The 21,742-nt window shown below is 45.3% G+C and overlaps 1 protein-coding gene across 6 annotated transcripts in view; it reads left to right on the top strand.

Moving 5' to 3' along the window:
* Positions 1 to 21,742, top strand: part of NCOA7 (nuclear receptor coactivator 7) — a 1,122,006-nt gene that overhangs the window by 1,065,301 nt on the left and 34,963 nt on the right. The window contains exon 1 of one of the 6 annotated variants that reach the window (XM_078648934.1): positions 13,759 to 14,016. The exons of the other annotated variants lie outside the window; for them this stretch is intronic. Within the exon in view, the coding sequence (XP_078505060.1) occupies positions 13,942 to 14,016 (75 nt within the window). The 5' untranslated portion in view covers positions 13,759 to 13,941. Of the gene's footprint in view, positions 1 to 13,758; positions 14,017 to 21,742 lie in introns of those variants that run through there. 6 annotated transcript variants of the gene reach the window in all.

The following is a 21,742-nucleotide window of genomic DNA, read 5'->3' as shown; positions in this document are numbered from 1 at the left end:
AGCAGGGATAAGAAATATGAGTAGAGAGTTCGACACCTATCTTACGATTCCCAAAGATGAACTCACTCCGTACACTTGTTGGAACGTAACTAAATATGGGGTTTACCTGAGTAAGAGCCAGACAGCAAAGAAATCCCGCCCTATTTGGATAGTACCCAACCGAGGTCACTTATGTTTACAGGGTATCGGCAGGGATCCCAAAGCTCAATTAGGAAAGAGTATATGCGCGGAAACATATGTGTTCGCTTCCCGAACTTCCCCTATATTATTGGCAGCCAAAGGCACGTACTTCGTCTGCCATGACCAAGCTTACACGTGGTTGCCCCCTGACTTCTCAGGTACATGCTTTATCGCATTTCTGCTGCCTCCTACCTACACGGCCAGAGCAGATTACCATCGGACAAGGACAGCTAGAGGTGTCGTGAGTAAAGACGACACCGCGGGTCAGGAATTCGCTGACTTCGCAAAGGGTTTTCTGCCATTCTGGGGGCCTATGGTAAACAGCAGGAATATTCGCCAGTTATCGAGGATAGTTGAATCCGCCGTGACTACAACGGCCGGAGCCCTTGGAAATTTGACGACCGAACTTCAGTCGGATCGACTTATGACCCTTCAGAACCGAGTTGCCCTAGATATCATACTCGCCGATCGTGGTGGTGTGTGTAGAGTGATCCAATCCAGTTGTTGCATTTTCATCCCTGATAACGCACCGACAGTGTACCAAGCCATCTCTAGACTACACGAAATATCTGATTCCCTCCACGTGGAAAAAGGAGATTGGTCCTTACTAGGGTGGTTCTGGGAACTGATTGTTACATGGGGATGGAAAACACTGATCTTCATTGGGATGATCTTAGCACTTCTGTTTATGTTCTGCCTGTGTATACAGTGCGCTCCTGCACTATGTGGCCTCTGTGCTACGTCATGTGTACGGAAGCCTGTGTCAAGAGACGAACTGAGCAACAGAATGATGTTACAGCAGCATCTCCACGAATTCCTTCATACAGATTTGGACTCAGACTAACATGAATTATTGCCTTACATAAGGGCAAAAGGAGGGTCTGTGGTTCTGAAAATCTGGACCCTGTTGTCATCCCGATATCGAGGTCCAATACCCGTGTCACAAAATATCAACGTACCATGACGAATTTGGTGTCAGCGAACCGATAATGATTAGGGCATCATTCCCATACATTTGCGTCATAATCGAGGGTCGCCAACACCTCCAAATCGTAGTTTCCGTCCCGACCCCTTAGACTCCATTTTGTGAACGACATTCATCTTACGTCTTGCCCTCATGATAAGTCAATTAAAGGTCGAGCTTGATCTAAAAGGACACGTCCTCCTTCCCTGACTTCCCCCTGACCTGTCCCAACTGACTCCATTGCCTTTAGCCAAACCTGTCTGGGCAGCCCCTCGCCCAGTGGCCAAATGCGATAGCATCGATACATAACATTCCTCAAACCATTCACTACATACAAACCATGCTTTCTACAAACACACACCTGTCCTGTTCCCTGTTTATGGCCAGTTTTATGACTAGGAGGTGCCTTCCTTTATTGGGGTTTCATCGATATCTGATGGGAGTTCCGGGCTTGGCTGAGTAATCTATCACGCATTGGACATCTAAAATACGGGCTTGCTTACATGACTTTGCTCTTTGTATTATTGTAGAAATATGTGTATAGCCATATCATAAACTCAGGAATTCTTGCTCGAAGCTATTATTTTTGTATATAAGGAGAAGGCTGGTTCTGTAAAAACGAACAGTCTCCTGAGAACACATGACCCGTGTTTGTCGTGCTTCTAGGACACCTGTTACTTGGTAGCTATCAATAAAACTCGATCTCTGACTGCGACTAGAAGACTCCGTGTTTCTGTGGTCCGGAACAGGGAGAACTCAGAGGTCTTCGGGTGTTATCCCCTGGCACCAAACGGGTTCCTAAAAACCCGTTACCTCACTACTGTCACTACATGCAACTCCTGCTTCCTTATGCCTTGACATGCCAGCCCTGCTGTATCTGTCCCTTACTCTCAATAAGGATGTTCTCATTCCTACTGCTGCCAGCTCCCTAAGCTTGGTTATAGTAAATACATACCATAGTGAATAGGCGAAGAGCTACACAGCCTTCAAGAAGACTGCAAAACAGTTTTGGCCCCGAAGAAGACATTTTCCATATCCAGATTAGTTCAGGTGTCACAATCATTGGGGTGGCGCTGAGGCTCCTTTACACACACCTCTGTGGGGTGGCGGTGCCTTTAATAAAGTGGGAATCCAAACATGGTACTCCCTCCAGAGAAGCGTCTGCACACTTGTCCAATCCATTGACTGGCAGAGGGGTATTTACTGTGTTGTATAATGTGTACGACTTAAATCGGAAATCAGTGTGTGGGTCTCACCCTTAGGAGGGCGGGGTGTGTGCCTACACTTGCAGCACTGGGCACTGGGCCTGGGCCAGGGTACGTGCAAGGACGCTCTGAGAGCATTGCATGTGCGTGGGTCCTGTGTGACAACTGATGAAAGATGTTGCTAGAAACCCCAGCTAAACATAAACTACAAATATTACTATTTCAGGCAACTAATGGCATTGAACCTTAACTGACTTCGGTCAGGAATCCCTGGGAAAGATTGCTTCTTAGAAATTTCTGGCTGAGAACTATTAGTAGCTTGTGGTGTGTTCCCTCGTGCATGTGGTTTTACTTGCACCGGCGATGAGTCCTCTGTGAAGACGTTGCCTCGCTTTGTATTCTTTTGCAAATTCTGTGTCTTTTAAGAAGACCTTTTTTTAAATGTTTTCTATTAATATAAACCTGCTTTGTACTTTTTACGTAAGTTACCAAACTAGCTTGTATGTTACTCCTTGGGATACTTTTTGAAGGCGATTAGGTGTAAACGCAATCTATTTAATTTTTGAAGTTCAATTTCACATGTTATCCCCCTGTTGCCGATAATGAAGTTTATACCTATGCTGATTGGCTTTGTTTACGTATTCAAATCTTTTTCTATTTTGTAAAACATAGATTGATACTATTATTAATTCTTTCTGGTTACACTGTTTATATATATTTTTAATTTTTTTAGATGTTTGTGCTTTTATGATTTATATTTTAGCAATATGAAAAATCTTTTGGATTGATTAATAAACAACTAATATCTTATGGAGTTTTGAGAAATTATGATTGCTAGAAATTATTGGTTCTAATGTTAGATGTTAACAATTCGCACGGTCTCCCTTAACTTTACATTTTCATTGAGCTTTTTATGCTTTTATCCTAGGATAATAATGATTCGTAAACTTTGAAATGTTTTGCAGCTACTTTTAGGTATTCTCTGTTGAGTAACCGAGCACAGACTGTTAAGGAGGGGTCTAGCTGCCTCTCATTGCCTGGAGACCAGCATCCTTCCCAATTAGATGGAGGACTCTAACCCCTTATAGCCCAAACCCCCCCTCCCACTCTCGCACACGCACACACGCGCACGCGCACACACGCACACGCACACACGCACACACACACCCATCATAGACATATTAAACAAAGTCTACCTTGCTGTACCTCTAACCACACGATGGAAAACAGTACCTCTAATCTTTCTGACAGCCTTCCAAGTGTGAATTTGATATGCTTCCTGTCACCATAGGATATCTTATGCTAATTGACCACCTGAGTCCTATTCGTCAACGGTACAGGCACATAATATTGGGCATGGCAGAGGCCTTGCTGGCCACAGGAGGGTAAAGATGCAAGCCATCAGCCCACTTAGCTAACCAATCAGGACAGAGTGGACCGGTATGAGAAGAATGAAGAGATCTGTCTCCGTGCTGTTCTGTGGAGGAATCCAACAGAGTGCGCTCTGTGGGTCCCAGATAGCCGCATACCTTGAGCATCAAACACCTGTAATGACAAAAAGATGATAATCACGCAGAGTGCCTTGGAAACGTGTCCTGCTTAACTTCTTATAATGACAATCATAAAAAAGATGACTTTAACAAAGTAAGTCCGGTCATATCTCTGTTTTTTTGCATGCTTTCTGTAAACGTATTACCTCTCTCAGATGTATGTGTATGTTAAAAAATGTATACCGCGCACGTACACCGAGACGGTTTCTTGGCGCTCATAACAAACATAGCTAGCCAGGGCAGAAGAGTTACTCAGAAGCCGCCTTGAAAAAGTGTGTTTTGAGGGTTTTGCGGAACAGCTCATATGAGGTAAGATGGCGAAAGGAAGAAGGGAGGGAATTCCAGTAGGAGGGGCCTAAAAAAGAAAAGCATGATCCTCCATGTTTTTTACGGCGGAAAGATGGAATGCAAAGGAGATTATTGGCGGAGGACCGTAGATTGCGGATTGGGAAGTAGCGCTTAAGTTTGGAGGAAATGAAAACTGGGGCCTGGTCATGCAAAGATTTGAATAGGGTGCAGCCTAGCTTAAAGGAGCATCGTTTAGCCACTGGGAGCCAATGAAGGCTCCTCAGAAGGGGGGAGACATGCTGATGTTTGGGTTGGTGGTACACCAGGCGTGCTGCCTGGTTCTGAATCAGCTGAAGTTTGTGAAGCTGATAGGCAGGAATCCCCACATACAGAATGTTGGCGAAGTCGATTCTGGAGATGACCAGAGCCAGTAATACTAGAATGAGTGCCTCTCTAGTTAGAAATCTACAGATCTTGCGGATCCTGCGTAGCTGGAAAAAGCAGGATGATGTTACCGCAGAGATCTGAGGTTTCATGGAGAGATCCTCCGAGATGATCACTCCTAGGCTTTTCACAGAGCTGACCGGGCAGGGGGGGAGGCCCAGAGAGGGAGGCCAATAGTTGGCATCCCAAGGACTGGAAGGACCGCCTACCAGGACAAGTTCCGTTTTAGACGGATTCAACTTGAGCTGGCTGTGAGCCATCCAGTCCGAGATGAGTAACATAGTTGTTTGGAAGTTGAGGCGAGAGGAAGGTGTAGTGTCCAGGGGAAAAATCAGTTGTAAATCGTCGGCATAGTTGTATATTGTAGCAGAAGAATGGCGGAGAGAAGCCATGAGTGGTTGCATATACAAATTGAAAAGGAGGGGAGAGAGAGCCGAACCCTGGGGAACACCACAGGTGAGGGAAAGAGAAGAAGCAGAAAAGGTGGAAAGGTGGACTGCCTGGGAACGGTCCTGCAAGAAGGATCGAACCCAGTCGAGGGCGGTGCCCCGAATACCGGCGTTTCTGACACGGTCGATCAAAATAGTGTGATCGACCGTGTCAAAAGCCGCCGACAGGTCTAACAATACGAGGGCCTGGGCGATATTGTTGTCAGCTCCCGTTCGAAGTGTGTCCATCACGGCTGCAATCACCATTTCCGTAGAATGCAGGGGGCGAAAGCCCGCCTGCAGGGGATCAAGGAAGAAGGAAGACTCAATAAAAGTGCTCAAGCATTTAGTGACGTAGGTCTCTAAGATCTTTCCCAAGAAAGGGAGAAGGGAAATCGGTCTATAGTTGCTTAGCACTAGGGGGTCCGCGCTGGGCTTTTTCAGGATGGGTAACACTACCGCCTGCTTGAAAGCTTCAGGGACGACGCCTGATGTTAAAGAGGAGTTGAGAAGGGCTAGAGCAGGGTCAGGGCAGTGCATAAAGATTTCTTTGAAAATGTGTGGGGGGCAGCAATCCTTTGGAGACCCGGAGCTAACTTTGTGAAGAAGACTGTTGAATTCGGTGATGGAAATAGGAGGGAAGGATAGAAATTTCTGAGAGTTTTCCGGGGGGAGGGGAAGTGATTTGGTAGGGGAAGGTGGAGAAATGTTATTTTTAATGGTGGAGATCTTATCTAGAAAAAAAGCATTGAGCTCATCACACAAAGCCTGAGTAGGAACAGGTGGGAGGGTGACACGATCGGGGAGGGAGAGCTCATTGACTATTGAAAAGATGTCTTTGGCTTTTGAAGCCGACGCCAGAATTTTACCAGAGAAGTAGGAAGTCTTAGCCTCTAGAATAGAGGATTTGTATTTGCTAAGTAGGTTGGTAAATTCGGTCTTAAGTGCTGGGTCATATTTATGGCGCCAGCGCCGTTCGGCCTGCCGAAGAGCCAGTTTGTCTAATTTCAGCTGGTCCGTGAACCAGCGCTGAGCGTCGTGGGGGCGTGAGACTTTGATAGCCTTTAGAGGGGCTACAGAATCAGCAGCTGTCTTCACCCAGTATTCGAGAGCGGAAGCTTGGTCCGAGACAGATTCTGAGGCTGAGGGGGCTGAAGTCGCCAGAAGGGAATGAAGTATTGACATGTCGGCATTCTTCCAGTTGCGGGCTGTGATGCTAGCGGGGCGCGGGGGGCGAGAAAAACTGGGAAGATCAATGGAGAAAGAGACAAAGTAATGGTCTGACCAGGTGCAGGGGGTGATCAAGGGAGGAGAATGATCGAGATTGGCAGTCCAAACCTGGTCGAGTATGTGCCCCTTGCAGTGGGTGGGGGCAAAAATCAGTTGCTGACAGTTCAGGCTAGTGAGGGTGTCTGAGAACAGCTTAGAAAGTCGGCATTCTTGGGGGTCAGTGGGCCAGTAATTAAAATCTCCCAAGATAAGGATTCTGGAGTGATTTATGAGAAGCTGGGAGAGAAGTTCCCCAAACGCTTCAGCAAAGGCCGGCATGTAGGTGGGAGGTCTGTACATGAGGACACAGATAAGGGAGGTAGTGGTTGAGCGGAGCTGGATGACGAGGGTTTGAGAATTGGGAATGGGAGTGCAGTTTAAGGTGGAAAATACGTGTTCCTTGCGAATAATAGCTGCTACTCCTCCGCCAGCTTGCCCCCCGGGGCGATTAACATGAAGAATGTAATAGCCGATGGGGAGGGCGGCCAAAATATCGGGTGCAGAGTCCTCCGTCAGCCAAGACTCAGCTAAGAAGAGGATATCTACATTAGTATCTTCTAATAAACAGTAGATTTCTAGTTGGTGTTTCACCAAGGAGCGCGTATTCAAGTAAAGGATGGTAAGGGTGCAACTGGCGGGTATAGGTGATGGGGAATTGGCGAGAACATGGGAGGGAACAGGTCCAGGCAGGGGAGGGGGAACCAAACAGGGGGTAGTGGAAATGCCGCACGCATGAGCCCGCCTGGTGGCTTCGGGTGGCAGGGGGACTGGGTGTTGAAGGGAAAGCAAGTCCGCGGGCGAGTACCTGAATGTATGGGCAGAGTGAAGGGCCGCAGGGCGCAGCCGGCCGCGTACGGGCGCAGACGGGCAGGACTTTGGCTTGACTTCGGCGCGAAGTCGGCGCTCCCGCTGCGCTCGTCCGCTGCGCTTCCGCCATGCCGTCATTTCATATGACGAGGGCGTAAAACCACTATACCGCTAACCTGCGCTGGGTGCGTCAGGGCGGAAGTGGGGAAGAGGAATGCGGGCTATGGCGCTCCAGCGTACGACCCTCCGCACAAACGGCACTCAGCCGGGGCGGACCGGGGTCAGGAGCGAGGGAAACAGGTAAGAATGCCCACAGAGAGCAACAACAAAGCCAGTTGACGTTATAACAATGAGAATTGCAATAAAAACATGTACAGCGGTAAATGCGGAGGAGCCGCGATAAAAAGCTATTTAGTCAGCTAGTTCCAACACAGAGCATAAATAACACATGGCAGCCTGGATCGCTGCGTCTGTCAACTGTGACCCGCGTTGACTGCCCAGATATACTCTGTGATCAATAACCACTATACCGCTAACCTGCGCTGGGTGCGTCAGGGCGGAAGTGGGGAAGAGGAATGCGGGCTATGGCGCTCCAGCGTACGACCCTCCGCACAAACGGCACTCAGCCGGGGCGGACCGGGGTCAGGAGCGAGGGAAACAGGTAAGAATGCCCACAGAGAGCAACAACAAAGCCAGTTGACGTCAGAGCCATAAGATCTCGGAACAGACAATCTTCTGCCGCAGCCAGCAAAAGAAAACAACCACAAAATGAAAGTGAACCTGCAGTGTTAACTGCCTGAATACCACAAACGATAACAATTGTCATCTATCTGACACTTTCTCATCCATCCCACTGCCTCATAACATGCTATCAGACTGCACCTTAGTGGGCATCAAACAGGACATGGAAAGACTTCCCACATAGGCTCAAACAATACACCCACACAAGGGAGTTTCCTCTACCGATGCGTAAAGACGTTGCCCCTCCTCCCTATTAGCCCCCCCCCCCCCAAACCCCGCATTAACTATGTAAAAATAGTGTTTTTATTTTGGCTTCATAGTGGCGGTGCTTTATTATAGTCTTGCGGTCAGGGCCGGCGCTAGGCATGGGCAGCGTGGGCGGCTGCACAGGGCCTCGCACTCAGCCCACCAGCATGGGGCCACGCACTCGTGATGTGTCCTGTTGTTTCCCTGGCGATCTATTTAAAAAAAAGGTGTTGCCTTGCAATTAAGGTCCTTCAGAGCCCTCCCCCCCCCCCCAGGCCTCTCAGGGATGGTGTCTGTCTGGAGGCATGGGGAGGGAGATGCTCCCTCATTTGCAAGGAGGCCATTCACAGACACTGTGGGGGTCCCATTGTCCAGCATTTTGGCACCCCCACAGTTTTAACTTTTAGACCACAATCAATTCTCACACCTATGGAACTGGAGGTGTGAGAAATGCTTGTGGAGTTAAAGATAAAACTGTGGGGGCGCAAAAATGCTGCACAATGGGCCCCCGACAGTGTCTCTGAATGGTCTCTTTGCAAGGGGCCACTTATCTACATTAGAGGGGGCCTCGCACGCTGCCTTTTAGCCCAGGGCCTCGCAAATCCTAGGACCGGCCCTGCTTGCGGTGCCTCAGCTTCCTGCGTTAGGACGGGGTGGCGCTTTGCAGGCTCACACGGGTCACTCACTTGAAGTGCAGTGAAGTGCGCATGTGGGTTGGACAGGTGCTTTTCACCGTACAAGGCAACATGCTTTTCCCTACCTGCAATTAGTTGTCCTGCCAGGGGGAAGGTCACAGCCACAGCTCACCTAGTCTCCAAAGGATAGCTTTGTATGCCTACCCGAACCAGTCTGGCGCTGCTCTCATGCTATTTCACACATAAACAGCGAGGTAGAAGCATCTTGATTGGCTCAGGAGCTGTGGGTAGGCCTCTAGTTTTCCGCTGTACACGAGGCACCGCGGGGGTGGCTCAGGTTAGGTTCACAGATTATGACCAATGACTGCTTGGCTTTATTCTGAAGCCATGCCATGATTGGCCATTTTCTGTCCCTTCTGGATGCCCAGCGCCATTAACTGCATTGCACTTGAGCTACTTGAAGATATATTCTCACCTAACTTGGCACCCTGTGCAGCTCTCAACTTCCAGCTCCTGCCGTGGATTTCTAGGCCCTCTCCTTTGGAACAAACTACCTCAGCACAACCGTGATTGTTCCGGTTTTGACCGCTTCAAAAAACGTATTAAAACCTGGCTTTTCTAATTTCTCCAATCCTTCAGAGCCCCCCCCCCCCCCCACACACACACACTCACACACACCTGTTATACGCTCCAGCAACATGAAACCCCTTCGCTGAACAGAATGTCTGCAGTCTTCGTGGAAAATAAATAATAATGAGGTCAAATTGCAATGTGTGTTGCCATTTCGGTGGACTCCTTGACTGCAGCAGAGTTGATAATACTAATAATGTTGACAACATCAAAGAAAATGAATCCTGTACAGTACTTAAAGACAATATCAACCGGTGTCAGAGGAGAGGGGAGCGATGGGGAAGGGGAGACAAACAACGGAAAAAGGAGAGAGGAAAAAAGATCTTACCTGCAGTCTACCGCATCACCGTCTTCTGGTCCTCTGGTGGCTCCACTGCAGCCAGAGGCTTCCAGACTCCACTGCGGCCAATCCTGAAGCAGCTCTCTACATGAGAGCAGCTTCAGGACTGGCCTGAGTGGCAATGATTTGCGCTCCCAGACAGTGGCTTAACAAAACTCGAGGGGCACCCCCTGCAAAGTATTTTACACTGCTGTCTGGGAGGGTGGGGGGGGGGGGGGGAGGCTCTCCTCAGCCATAGCAGGAGAGCCGCCCCTGCTTAAAGCCTTCAGCCACTAAAAAATAAACAAGTGCCATTTTTGATCTGTGATTGCATGAGCTGGGCCTGCTTTTCTTAACATTTTAATCACAAGTCCCATTTTTTTCTTTCATTAGTAACTTAACCCTTTCTCTTAACTGTCATTACTTCCCTATTCAGGTTTTGATTTTTTTTATTGTACATTATTTTATTGCGATGTTTCGCCTGATTTTACAGCTGCAGACTTGCAAACCGTATCTAATTTTGTCTGCATCATGTGGCGATAGATGCTTCACAGGGTGGCAGCAGTTGCAAATAAAAACACTTTCCTCCTAATTCAGGCTTCCTCCTGCTCCTTATCGAAATTAGATATTCAGTGCTTGACTAGACAGTGTGAGCAGCACTGGTTATGTTTTCACGACCGAGGATGTCGAGAGGTCTCCTTTCGGAATTATCCAAATAATTAGTAATGAGGCCATTTAAAGGAATAAGGAGTAATAAACAGATATTGCCCTTCTGGTCCACACCCACCCGAAGGAACATGTTTCTGGTATCTAATTTCACGCTGTACTATCTTGTTGCTGACTAACATTCACTGGTGGTTGGTTCCCACTACTGATTTTCCTTGCAGTTTGTTAGCCTGGTCGAAAAGCTCCGGTAGTAGCTGTTCATAGTACAGACGTGCTGAACCTTTTTGACAATCTTATATTTGTTGGGAGGTCAACTTTCGAGCAAACTTTTGGGTACTTCCCAGTCCGATTGATATAGGTTTGCATACAGCGGCCCATAAATAACCAAATAACCAATTGGCTTTTATTAGAAGAGTTACTAGTTTCCTGTTTCTGTTTGAATTTTTTTAATGTGCATAATTTTATTCCAATGTTTATCCTGATTTTATTTTTTTTGTCTTCTGAAATTTAGTGTCTGATTTAATCATGTCACGTTGACCGTAACTGGCGCACACATGCCAAAAATACAGTTTAACTCTCTGAACCATCTTTGCCAGCTTTAGAGCTCCCTAACAACTTGCTGCAGTGATGGAAAGTGTTTGAGACAGGTTGCTGATGGGTAGCAACTTATTATTATTATTATTATTTGAGGCTGTGTTCATGCGTTTTGTAATCTTTAAGAAAACCTTCAATTTTAATTGTACAGCTGTAGACTTGCAAAGCAGATCTGATTTTATTTGTCTGTGCCATGTGGCGACCGGTTCTTCACAGGGTAGACAGCATTTGTAAATGAAAACACTTTCCTCCTAATTCAGGCTTCCTCAGAGCATATAGATGTGTCATAGTGGGTAAAATAAAGGGTGTTTGTTAGGGTGTTCTTTTTGTAGCTTGTCTATCCAGTGCCATGTTAAGGATTTTGGGAGCCACAGGCAAGGATATGTTGGGGTCCCCTGTAGCGGCAAATTTCGACCTATCTTAAGTGCTCTTGCACCCAACGATACCACATTATGAGTTAAACATTAAGAGAGTAACACAAAGTGGTTGAAAGGTCTTTTCTTAGACACCAAAAATGTTAGCTACCATTGAGGTAGGGATACAGTGTTAGCAGCGGCAGTTCCTCCGCTATGGCGGAGGAGCATCGAACCCCCACCCCTGCCAGACTCCTGGCAGACTCAAAACTTGAAAAAATAAAATGGGTTTATTATCGTTCTGTTTTTCAAGTTCTAAGGGCCAGGCTGAGTCTTGAGCGCAGGGCCATCGCGGGGGCAGTAACATGGGGAGTGATGGACACTGCTGTCAGTGTACATGTTGGTTTGGCCGGCTGTCTAAGGACGGTCAAACCGACATGCGCAATGAGCGGTTTCCAACCCGAGCAGCGTTGCCAGGTTGTAAACAGCAAACACAGGCTCCTACACTCTCTGGGAGCGCAAATTCAGGGCATTCAGGCATATCCTGACACTGTTTTTATGTTGCCAGCAACATAAGAGCAGCACCTGGCTTGGCTTTGTGGGGAGTCTGTGAGCCTGTGCTGCAGCGAGGACTTGGAGCAGAATGGCGGCAGGCAAGTTCTTTCCCCCCCTTTAGGTGTTTTCTTTGCCGCCCGTAGTCCCACCCCCAAACCCAGTCTCCTCCCCCTCCTGTTACCCCTCCCAGTCACAACACCACCTGAAGCCCCCCCCTGCTTCACCACTCCGCCCGCACCCCAGACACTACTGCGCTACTGAATGTCAGCGATGGCGACAGAGTTGGAGGTATGGATAGAAAATGGAATACACAGATAAACAAATTGACAGAGTTCACTTTCCCTGGGGGCCCTTGTAAGTGGGGGGAGGGGCCTGGGCAATTGTACCCTTTCCCCACACCTTAAAACGTCTGTCTATCCAGGAATACCCTTTCACCTGGGTCAGATCTGTTATGCAAAACACAGCCAGAGGAACATTCTAACTATGCAATTTAAAAAAAACACGAGTTCACGTCCTACTTGACCACGAGTAATTCCAAGGAAGTTTTGATCGGACTGTTGGCATTGGTGTCACCAGGGAGTAAACAATGTTATCCCCCAAGTCAACCTGTACAAATGTGTTGCAGGCAGATCAGTTGACATGCCATGAGACTGTTTTAATGGGTTTAAATATTTCAAGACTACATGTTCAAATTGCTTCATAAACATTTTTGCTTTCTGAAATTTACATATTTACCACTTTTTCCCCCAAAAGTTTCTTGGAAGGAAACTCCTCCGACCACCCTTTTCTCAGTCAGGCTGGGTTGCTTTGCTCGCTTGCAACAACACTCTTCCCCAACTTTTATGTCCCATCACTTTAAAAACTCACCAGACGCCACTTCACCCACAGGGTGTAGCGTGCTACCAATGTGGATAAGTGCTTCAGCACTAAACAATGCTGTAATAAAATACTAGTTCACCTGTACATGTGTACTAAGTGCTTTAAATATAATGTATTTAACTTCGCTCTGAGTGACATAGGCCACACCTATTCAGGAGGGTTCTTATTAGGGTTGTTAGACTATATCCCTTTTACAGGCCCTCATTTTTTTCATTCCACTTAAAGCAGTATTTGAGGGAGAGCGTGCATTGTGGCAGCTTGTGTCCTCTGCACTTTGTGTATTTTTAAGTTTGCGCCACTCCTGCCTGTGCTGTGGTTACTAAATGTATGTGAGGGAAGCATTGTATACTGCAGCTGCTAGTGCTGTAACACTGAATGATTTGGGCAGCGTTTGGTTTGCGCAACCCTGAATATAAAGTTTATTCAACGGTCTTTGATGATTTTTAGCTCCGTTTTTTTTCTTTTTAGCTCGAGTGGTCCTAGGTATAAAAAGGTTGTAGACCGTTGACCTAGAGGAATGCGCTTTTAGTGAGGGATGCGGATGCACAGGCTGCGAGGTCTTTTATATAGTGCTTACTATCCCTGATGAGGGGTAGGAGCGCTATAGGACGAGAATCCCTCCACTTTCGAACTCCAGGTCAGTGGTTAATCCAGGGGTTCTTGTTTGTTATTCGGGTTGGTCTTGTCCTCTCGAGGACCCCTTCCATGGAAACACTCTGCCTTCTTTGTGGTGCTGTGTAGTTTGTGGGGGTTTTGGCAGCATGCCCTAAAAACACAGGGAGAGGATGTTGAAATCGGAAAGCAATTCGGAACAAAGGGCTGCTTCTGTAATTGTATGCTTTGCCTAGCCCATGCTTTGCTGCTCAGATAATCGAATATACGAATACAGAAGTGATGCTCGCAGGAGAGTGACAAAAGGGTTAAAGATCCGTTGTGGAGTCTTGAGCGTGAATGGAGGAGGCGTGTCTGAAGTGTGTATTGACAATCCGAATATGGTCTTGATCCTGTGTGAAAGTTATCCCCCTTTGCAGGAAATGGAAACTTATTTGCGTAGTGGCAGCATCGTTTCTAAACGCGGGTTGCATCCTATAAAGTGCTTTCAGAAAGCGAGGAAACCGCGCGCACGACGAACTGTAGTCTGCAGACAAGCAGGAGCGTAGTGCAGACAGCCACGCTTCCGCTGCAGCCATGAGGAGCCGGAGAATGCCCATCAACCTCAGAATTATCTACTGTGCAGGGGCGGGCAAGGAGCCGTTTGTGCAGGTATGCCTGGCACGCATTTACTTTGCTTCACGCGTTTCCTGTAGTAAATCTGAAGCTTACTTGTAAGGCGTGTTTCAGCCAGGGCACCGTTGCGTTGTGTTTCAGCCAGGGCACCGTTGCGTTTGTGCAGGCAGTGGTCGAGAGCACGTGGCAGGTGGAAGCGCAGGATTCGGCTTTGCACATAGTGTTTGATTGAAACTCAGCAGTCACGTTTGTGGATAATAAATACGAGGCGGTTGTGAGCAATAAGTAACATCATTAAGTTTGAGTTCTTACTGAAATGCCTACCATTATACAATGGTTTCTAAAGTTGGTGGCTGAGGCTGCTTTTGCCCGGTCAGTGAGTGCTGTCAGGCGTCTCTCTGTTTACACTACTTTAAGAAGTACACATGGTTTCAACTTTCATTTCAGGCGCTGGACGTTTTAATGCAGTGTCACGCGGGAAGCGGCATCCGTCGGTCCCAGTGACTATAGCCTGGCAAAGGCTATTCTAGGAGTTTGCATCACAAGGATGTCAAACATTCACTCTTCTGCGCCAGATTGATCTAGAATGGCGCACGTTTTCCGCCTCAGCTGTATCATTGAAATGGATCACGGAATAGGCTATGTACAGAGCCACCGGAATTATGCGGCACGGGAAGGCCAAATGAGGCGGCAAGGTTGAATACATTATGCGGCATGCCTGTCTGAAATCATGCTGTAGAAGCAAACTCTGCTTGGGCACTGAGACCTGTTCGTTTTTTTTGCTATTTAATTGTGGTTATTGAGGTGTTGAGCCTTATAAGATTTTTTTCTCTCAACTGTGCCAAGCCTTGGAACTCATAGCTTGATTACAATGGAAGTGGGCGGGCCTGCCACAGTCAGGCCGACGGTGTCAGTCCCACTGCCATCCACAGCCCACTTAAATATGTGGTAGAAATATGTTGATTTCCAAATGCAAGAAAAAAGGTTGAAGTTAATGATCACACGCACACAGTTATGGGACCAGCAATGCACAATTTCTTTAGACACATGGTTCAGAATTTCATGTTTTTTCTAAATCAGTTTTGGCAGTACAAAACTGCTGAAATTTTCATCTGGGGTAAAAATTCCGGGGAAAAAAGCAAAACTGTTGGTGCATTAAAACCCGACTAGGAATGTTCTGCCTCACTTTTCTGTAAATTTGGAATAGGAGGCATGAACCACCTCTGGTAAATACCTCACCCTGAGGTAATGGAATTTTTCACTTTTAGTAAATAGCCCACCCTATTCCAACACACTTGCAATGTAGACCACAGTACTTACCAAGACGTCAAAACCTAATTTGGTAACAAGGTCACATTTTAGCAATTGATTGCTGCGCAACTGAAAGATGCCCAGTAATTGTAATTAATGTAGCACTGTGCTGAAATCTGCAATGACAGCATGCTTCAAAATAGATGCTGCTTTTGTATAAATTGATTCATTCTGAAGAAGGGAGATCATTGTATCGGAGTGGAGATGCAAAGAAATAACGTTTCTCACACTTCGTGAGGCTAGCCAGTTGATGGTGTATCTTGAAAAAACACCTGTAAACCTCTGTGGTTGGTTTGTGTTAGAAAAAACAGCAGATTCCAATATCACCCAGCTAAATAGTACTCATTTTATTGATTTCGGGGAGTTGTGGGGAGATACAATTCTGAGGGGACCAGTCGAGATTTGAATCTTCAGTTTGTAAACTGATTTCTATAATGCATAGATTAGCCCACAGAGCTATTTTACTAACTTTATATTACATTAGAAATAAGAACAACAGGCATTGGCATAGCCAGTGGGCCTCGCTTTTAGGTATTTAGTTATGCAGCACAATATCCTTAGTGCAACAACACCAACTGTTGCATGGCTAAATACTTCTGGGGTCCCAAGGGTGAGGCCTATTGGCTATGCCAATGCTTGTTACTCATCCAAAAGCCTCCTACTGCTAAGACCTAAAAGAAAATCCTTCTCTTTTATCCCTCCACTATCCTTTTCAATCAAAATTAACAGACTAACATGTTCACTTCTCAAATTCCATATTCAACTATACTAATATACTACCCAAATAACTGAATAACATATCTACTACTCAAATTACTTCATATTTATACTATACTAATTTTCAAGACTAATCCTTTATGGGTTCCGGAGTGGCGTGCTACTCGCCAGAAAAGCGCTTCAACACCCATCAGGGGTAACAAGTGCTATATGAATGCAAATCTTTCTTCCCCTTTTATCCCTCCACTATCCTTGTTACTCCAAGTAACTGACTAATATCCACCACTGAAATTACTTCATATTTCACCTTATTAATTCACCACTAATCCTTTATAGGGTTCCTGAATAGCATGCGTCAACAAGCGCTATATAAATACAAACCTTTGTCCTCCTCTATCCTTCTGCTATCATTCCAAATCCACATAACTGACTAACCTATCCACCACTTAAAATGTACTTGCATGTTTCACTATACTAATTCAACACTAATCCTCTATGGGTCCCAGAGTAGCGTGCTACTCACCTAAAAAGCGCTTCGACACCTCGTCAGGGGTAGTAAGCGCTATATAAATGCAATTACAATACAATACAATACAATACATTAGGATGCAGACCATAGGATCTTGGCTGGCGGGGGTGAGGGGGGAAGGGCCGCCGCTTCCGACAGGTTCAAGGATCCCGTCAGTGCAGCAGTTGGACTGCTATTCCCTACAATGGCGCGGTGCCTGTTTAGGCACCGCCGTAGGGATTAAGATGCCCCTTTCCATCAGCCCTTTCATGGTGGTTAACCCGCCCTGAAAAGGCAGGCGGACAGTGACTTTGGGGCCCCTAGCAGGGTGCAAGGATGTTTAAAATGTGTGTATTTTTTTTGCTGCAGCCTGCAGCACACGCCGCAATGCAAAGTATACACATTGTGACCGCCATGAAGACGGTCACATCGTAATGCGGGCAGCGGAACCGCCTACTTCTAGTCCGGTGGTCCTGCTTCCGCCACGTTACCGTTCGGAAGAGAGTCCGACGTGCATCGTAATCAGGCCCTCAGTACTCCAATTTTGTCTCTAACAGTTGTTGTACCCAGGCCTCTGAGAGTGTTAGAAAATACTTCTGTATCATCTTTTGTATGACCTTTTATAGCTCTGTAATGTGGAAACACCTGTGTTAAGGGAACAGTTTATGTAATGCTCATATATACCAGCACATACTTCGCTGAATGTTATGTAGACCTAGCAAAATATACAAAATCCCCTCCCCCACCCCCCTACCCCTCATGTTTGTGTAATAAAGAATAAAGGCATAGGACCAGGGGGAAAAACACAAACATGAATATATTGAGTCCTACCTAAAACCTTTTTACATAAGAACACATCCAACAAATACAGAAAACACTTTACTTATTTCTATATATTACATATTGCTTTGCCATTTTTTATTCTTTTTATAATCATTACAAAAACTTTCAATATGTGCTACTTTTTATACATATTAGACATATATTCGTTTTGTTATATCATACACTGAACGACAGATTTTTTTACTATTATTAAATTGTACACATTCGTTTTACAAATTATAAAACACCTATATTTAAGAAAATCCACAATTCCATTTGACTTCCTATATCTCACGCTCTACTAACATTCCACTCACACTACATGCCATACATTCATCATACATCCTATCACACTACCTCAAGAAGCCTCAGCACTCTTGGACTGCCGAACTTTGTTTAAGACTGCTCTACTAAGTTAACTATCATGAAACACTGTTGTAAAGCGCTCCGATACCCCCGGGTCAGGTCAGCGCTATATAAAACTCCAAAAATAAATAAATACAGGAGTCCGGGAAAAACAAACTTCCTGCATACACCGATGTAGTCTCTTTAATTTTCTCTTTCTGGTGTCGTGGCACCTGACTAAACACACTAGTGGTCAACGCATGTTTCAGTGGTATTAAATGTTCTGCTAACACCTTCTTCAGCACCATATTGTACTTACATCTGAATATAGCACATCAGGAGGGCAAATAGGGAAATTCTTTTCTATTTTTCATCAGAATGTGGTATAGTATTCCATATATTTCAAGAAGAAGAGTGACAGGGATATCAGCCACTGCAGAAGCAAACGTCACATGTATGACAGGAAAAGCCTTCCCTTGGGGTTCCACTATAATATCGCAGGAAAAGAAGGTTGACTCTCACTTTGAATTCCACTCATACATCCCACAGATATGAATAATTCAGCTAAAGGAGACCAGCACCTTTTCTCTTGCACAGGGTGAGATCCCGCTACAAGGAAGCCATGTTGCACACAACCGTTTCTGAAATCTACCAAGTCTCTTCAAATGGGCTCCTGCCTCCACCATCTCCCACAAACAACGCAGAGGCGCATCATATAATATATATATTTTTTTTATTTTTTATTTTATATATATATATATATATATATATATATATATATATATATATATATATATATATATATATATATATATATATATATATATATATATATTACCTACTGGCGGTCGCCAGTACGTATATATAGTTAGGATTTTTTTCTCTATGGGATTTTTGAAAATTCTATGTCTAATAACTTTGGCGTTTGTGGACGGAATTGGCTGAAATTTTCAGGAAAATGGAACATTTTGTTTCTGAGCAGCCCCCGAAAATTTGGGGGGGTTTCGTCAAGGTGGGGCTGAGAAAAAAGGGGGGTCCCAAAACGTGTTTTTAACATTGAGTTTTCCATAGGGCGGTTGGCCTCACTTTTAGCCCGAACGGCTGAATGGATTTCCACGAAACTTGGCAAAATTGTAGATATTGTTTGCCCGATGTGCCTTTGCTAGGTCTCAAGATATGTGGTCCTGTGAATTTTGAGTAAATTAGGTTTAAAAAAAGATATATATCTAGAGCCGCGCCCGGTACGCGTACCGGGGAGCGCTTCAGGCGCGCCACGCGACTTGCGCACGGCAAGCTGATTGGTTCTCGGGTGTCTGTAAACATTCGAAACAGTCCGCAGCGGCCGCCATCTTGTGTCTCGGTGGGATTGAGACTCAAGAGGTGGCAAGAATCAAAGGGGCGAAATGAGCAAAAGGGGGCAGGGTACACCCCCCTGACCCCCTACTTTTGATGTGGGGGCCATAAAAGGCTCCCGCGGGTGGAAAAAAAAAAATCGATTTTCGCGGGGGGGAGCGCCCGGTACGCGCACCGGGGAGCTTACGGGGGAGCGTACCATGGAGATTAAAAATGACAGACTTATAAAAAAAAAAAAAAAGCTTCTTTTTATAAATTGGAGGTAGTTCTGAAAAGAACTTTTTTTTTGATTTTGTTGTTTTATATATTTTTTTTGTTTTTGTTTTATATTTTTTTTAGACTTTTTAAACAATTTTATATTTTTTGGGGATTTTTGTCAAGGGAAAAACAAAAACAGGGATTGCAAAACTGCTCAACAGGAGCAAAAAAATTTGAAAATTTAGGGACTGGCAGAGCAGCGGTGTTGCTGCTTCTTTAGGGCAATCAGTTCAACACTCTGCTCCCCATAGCAGAGCAGTTCGTCACACTCCGTGCACAAAAATTTGATGCCTGCAAACACCGGCTGAATGTTAGGGACCATTCTTCCACGGGGTGGTCCCGAAGGTGTTGCTCCACCAGTGGAGGTGCTGCCGCCATCTGTTGGTACATTCCGTGCCAGCTCTCTGACACTCTCCCTGGCAAAGTTGTTAGGGTGTCTTCTTTTCACATGCCTGATCAAATTAGCATTCCCAAAACTATATTTTTTCAGAGGATTGCCTCTGGATAAACTGCTCCCACATATTTTGCAGGTTACTTTGGGAGCGTTGACTTTTTTCTGTCCTTCAGGGATGTCGTAAAATTTCCAGATGAAATGGGTTTTTTTCTTTTGCTGAGGAGGGTCCTCATCTAAAAATCCATCTGAATCACTGCTGGATGACTCTCTTGCAGCCATTGCTGGAGATCAGAAAAGTAGGAGATAGAGTAGATAGAACAGCTCTTGCTCTCTCCAAGTACAAAGCAATAGTGAGAGAAATGGGTGGGTTTCACACAATTTGGAAAATAAAAAGTTCTGAACCAATGAAAAGTGTTATTTTAAAGTCACATGGTTTGACGCGCTTACGCTACGCGCCCCGGGGCGCGCCCCGGGCGTGTATCGTAAGCGCATCGGGGCGCTTACGTTGCGCGATCGTATGCGCTTCCGGGTGCGCTTACGCGGTGCGTCATAAGACGCATCTCGCGGCTACGCAAGGCGTGGCGGCTACGCGATACGTCACGATGTTGTTTTCGTTCACGGCAATAGCGCTTCCGGGACGCGTATTAGTACGCGCCCCGGGGCGCGCCGCAAGATTGCGCTTACCCGTGCGTTCACCTGTCCGCGCCCCGGGAGCTTACAAAAAAAAAGTATTAAAAAAAAAATTATTAATAAACATATAAAATATATGTTTGGATTTAAAGAAGAATACATTTTACAGCTACAGATATTAGCTTTTAAAAAACCAATGAAATTCACTGAAAAAACCATAGGTTATAGACCATATATAGTTAGGAATTAGCATTTACAAAACCTTGAAAATTCACTGAAAAAACCATAGGTTATAGACCATATATAGTTAGGAATTAGCATTTAAAAAACCTTATTTTACTCGCACAAAACCATTGAAATTCCATATATAGTTAGTTGCACTAACTATATATCGCGCACCCGCAATCCACTGCTGATGATGTCACATATTACATCATTCATGACATGGTCAGTGACATCACTGATGACATCACTGATGACATCTCAAATGACATCACTGATGACATCACTGATGACATCTCATTTGACATCAATGACCACATCACTGATGATATCATTCATGTGACAATACAATGCATCTCCTCACATTTTAATATAACCTCTGTTTCACCCAGTGTTAAATACAGAGTATAATTTTTGAAACCATTGACACACCAATACTAGTTACTACATACGTACTCACTGATTCCTACGTCTACACACACATTCACTCATTCACCCATACAATCATTCATACATACAATCACTCATCTTTACAACACTATCATATGCACTCATACACCTATACAGACACTCACACTCTGCCACTCATCCATGGAGTTACTCACACACCTAGTCAGTCCTGTAAAGAATCAATCACACTTCCATTTTCTTGTCTATACAGTTAAACATAGAGCACCTTACATTTTCAAACATATACTAACACATACTTACCTTGTTATACAATCATTGATATAAGTACACATTGATCTGCACAGAGTCACACACCTCCCAGCCAGCCACACACACACTCAGTCTCCCATACAAATACTTGGACAATCAATCAGTAACCCATATAGTTAATCATATAGCTACTGATCAACACATGCAGCAGTTTACAGAACAACAGACATAATGATGCACAAATTAAGACACTTTAGTCACTAACCCATGCACTCAGTGAGACACATTTAATCACTCACTCATACATTCAGTCATGCACCTACTAAATCCTTTGTCCAGACACTTATACTTCCACTCATTCTTCAATATGTAAGACACATTTTAACTTTACAGAAACATACAGTCACTGGATGTTGTCATCAGTGATGTCATCAGTGATGTCATTTGAGATGTCATCAGTGATGTCATCAGTGATGTCACTGACCATGTCATGAATGATGTAATATGTGACATCATCAGCAGTGGATTGCGGGTGCGCGATA

Source organism: Lissotriton helveticus, chromosome 6 (assembly GCF_964261635.1).
Source record: "Lissotriton helveticus chromosome 6, aLisHel1.1, whole genome shotgun sequence".
NCBI classification, from domain to species: domain Eukaryota; kingdom Metazoa; phylum Chordata; class Amphibia; order Caudata; family Salamandridae; genus Lissotriton; species Lissotriton helveticus.
The sequence above is the reverse complement of the archived record's forward strand: the minus strand, read 5'-3'. Positions and strand labels throughout refer to the sequence as shown.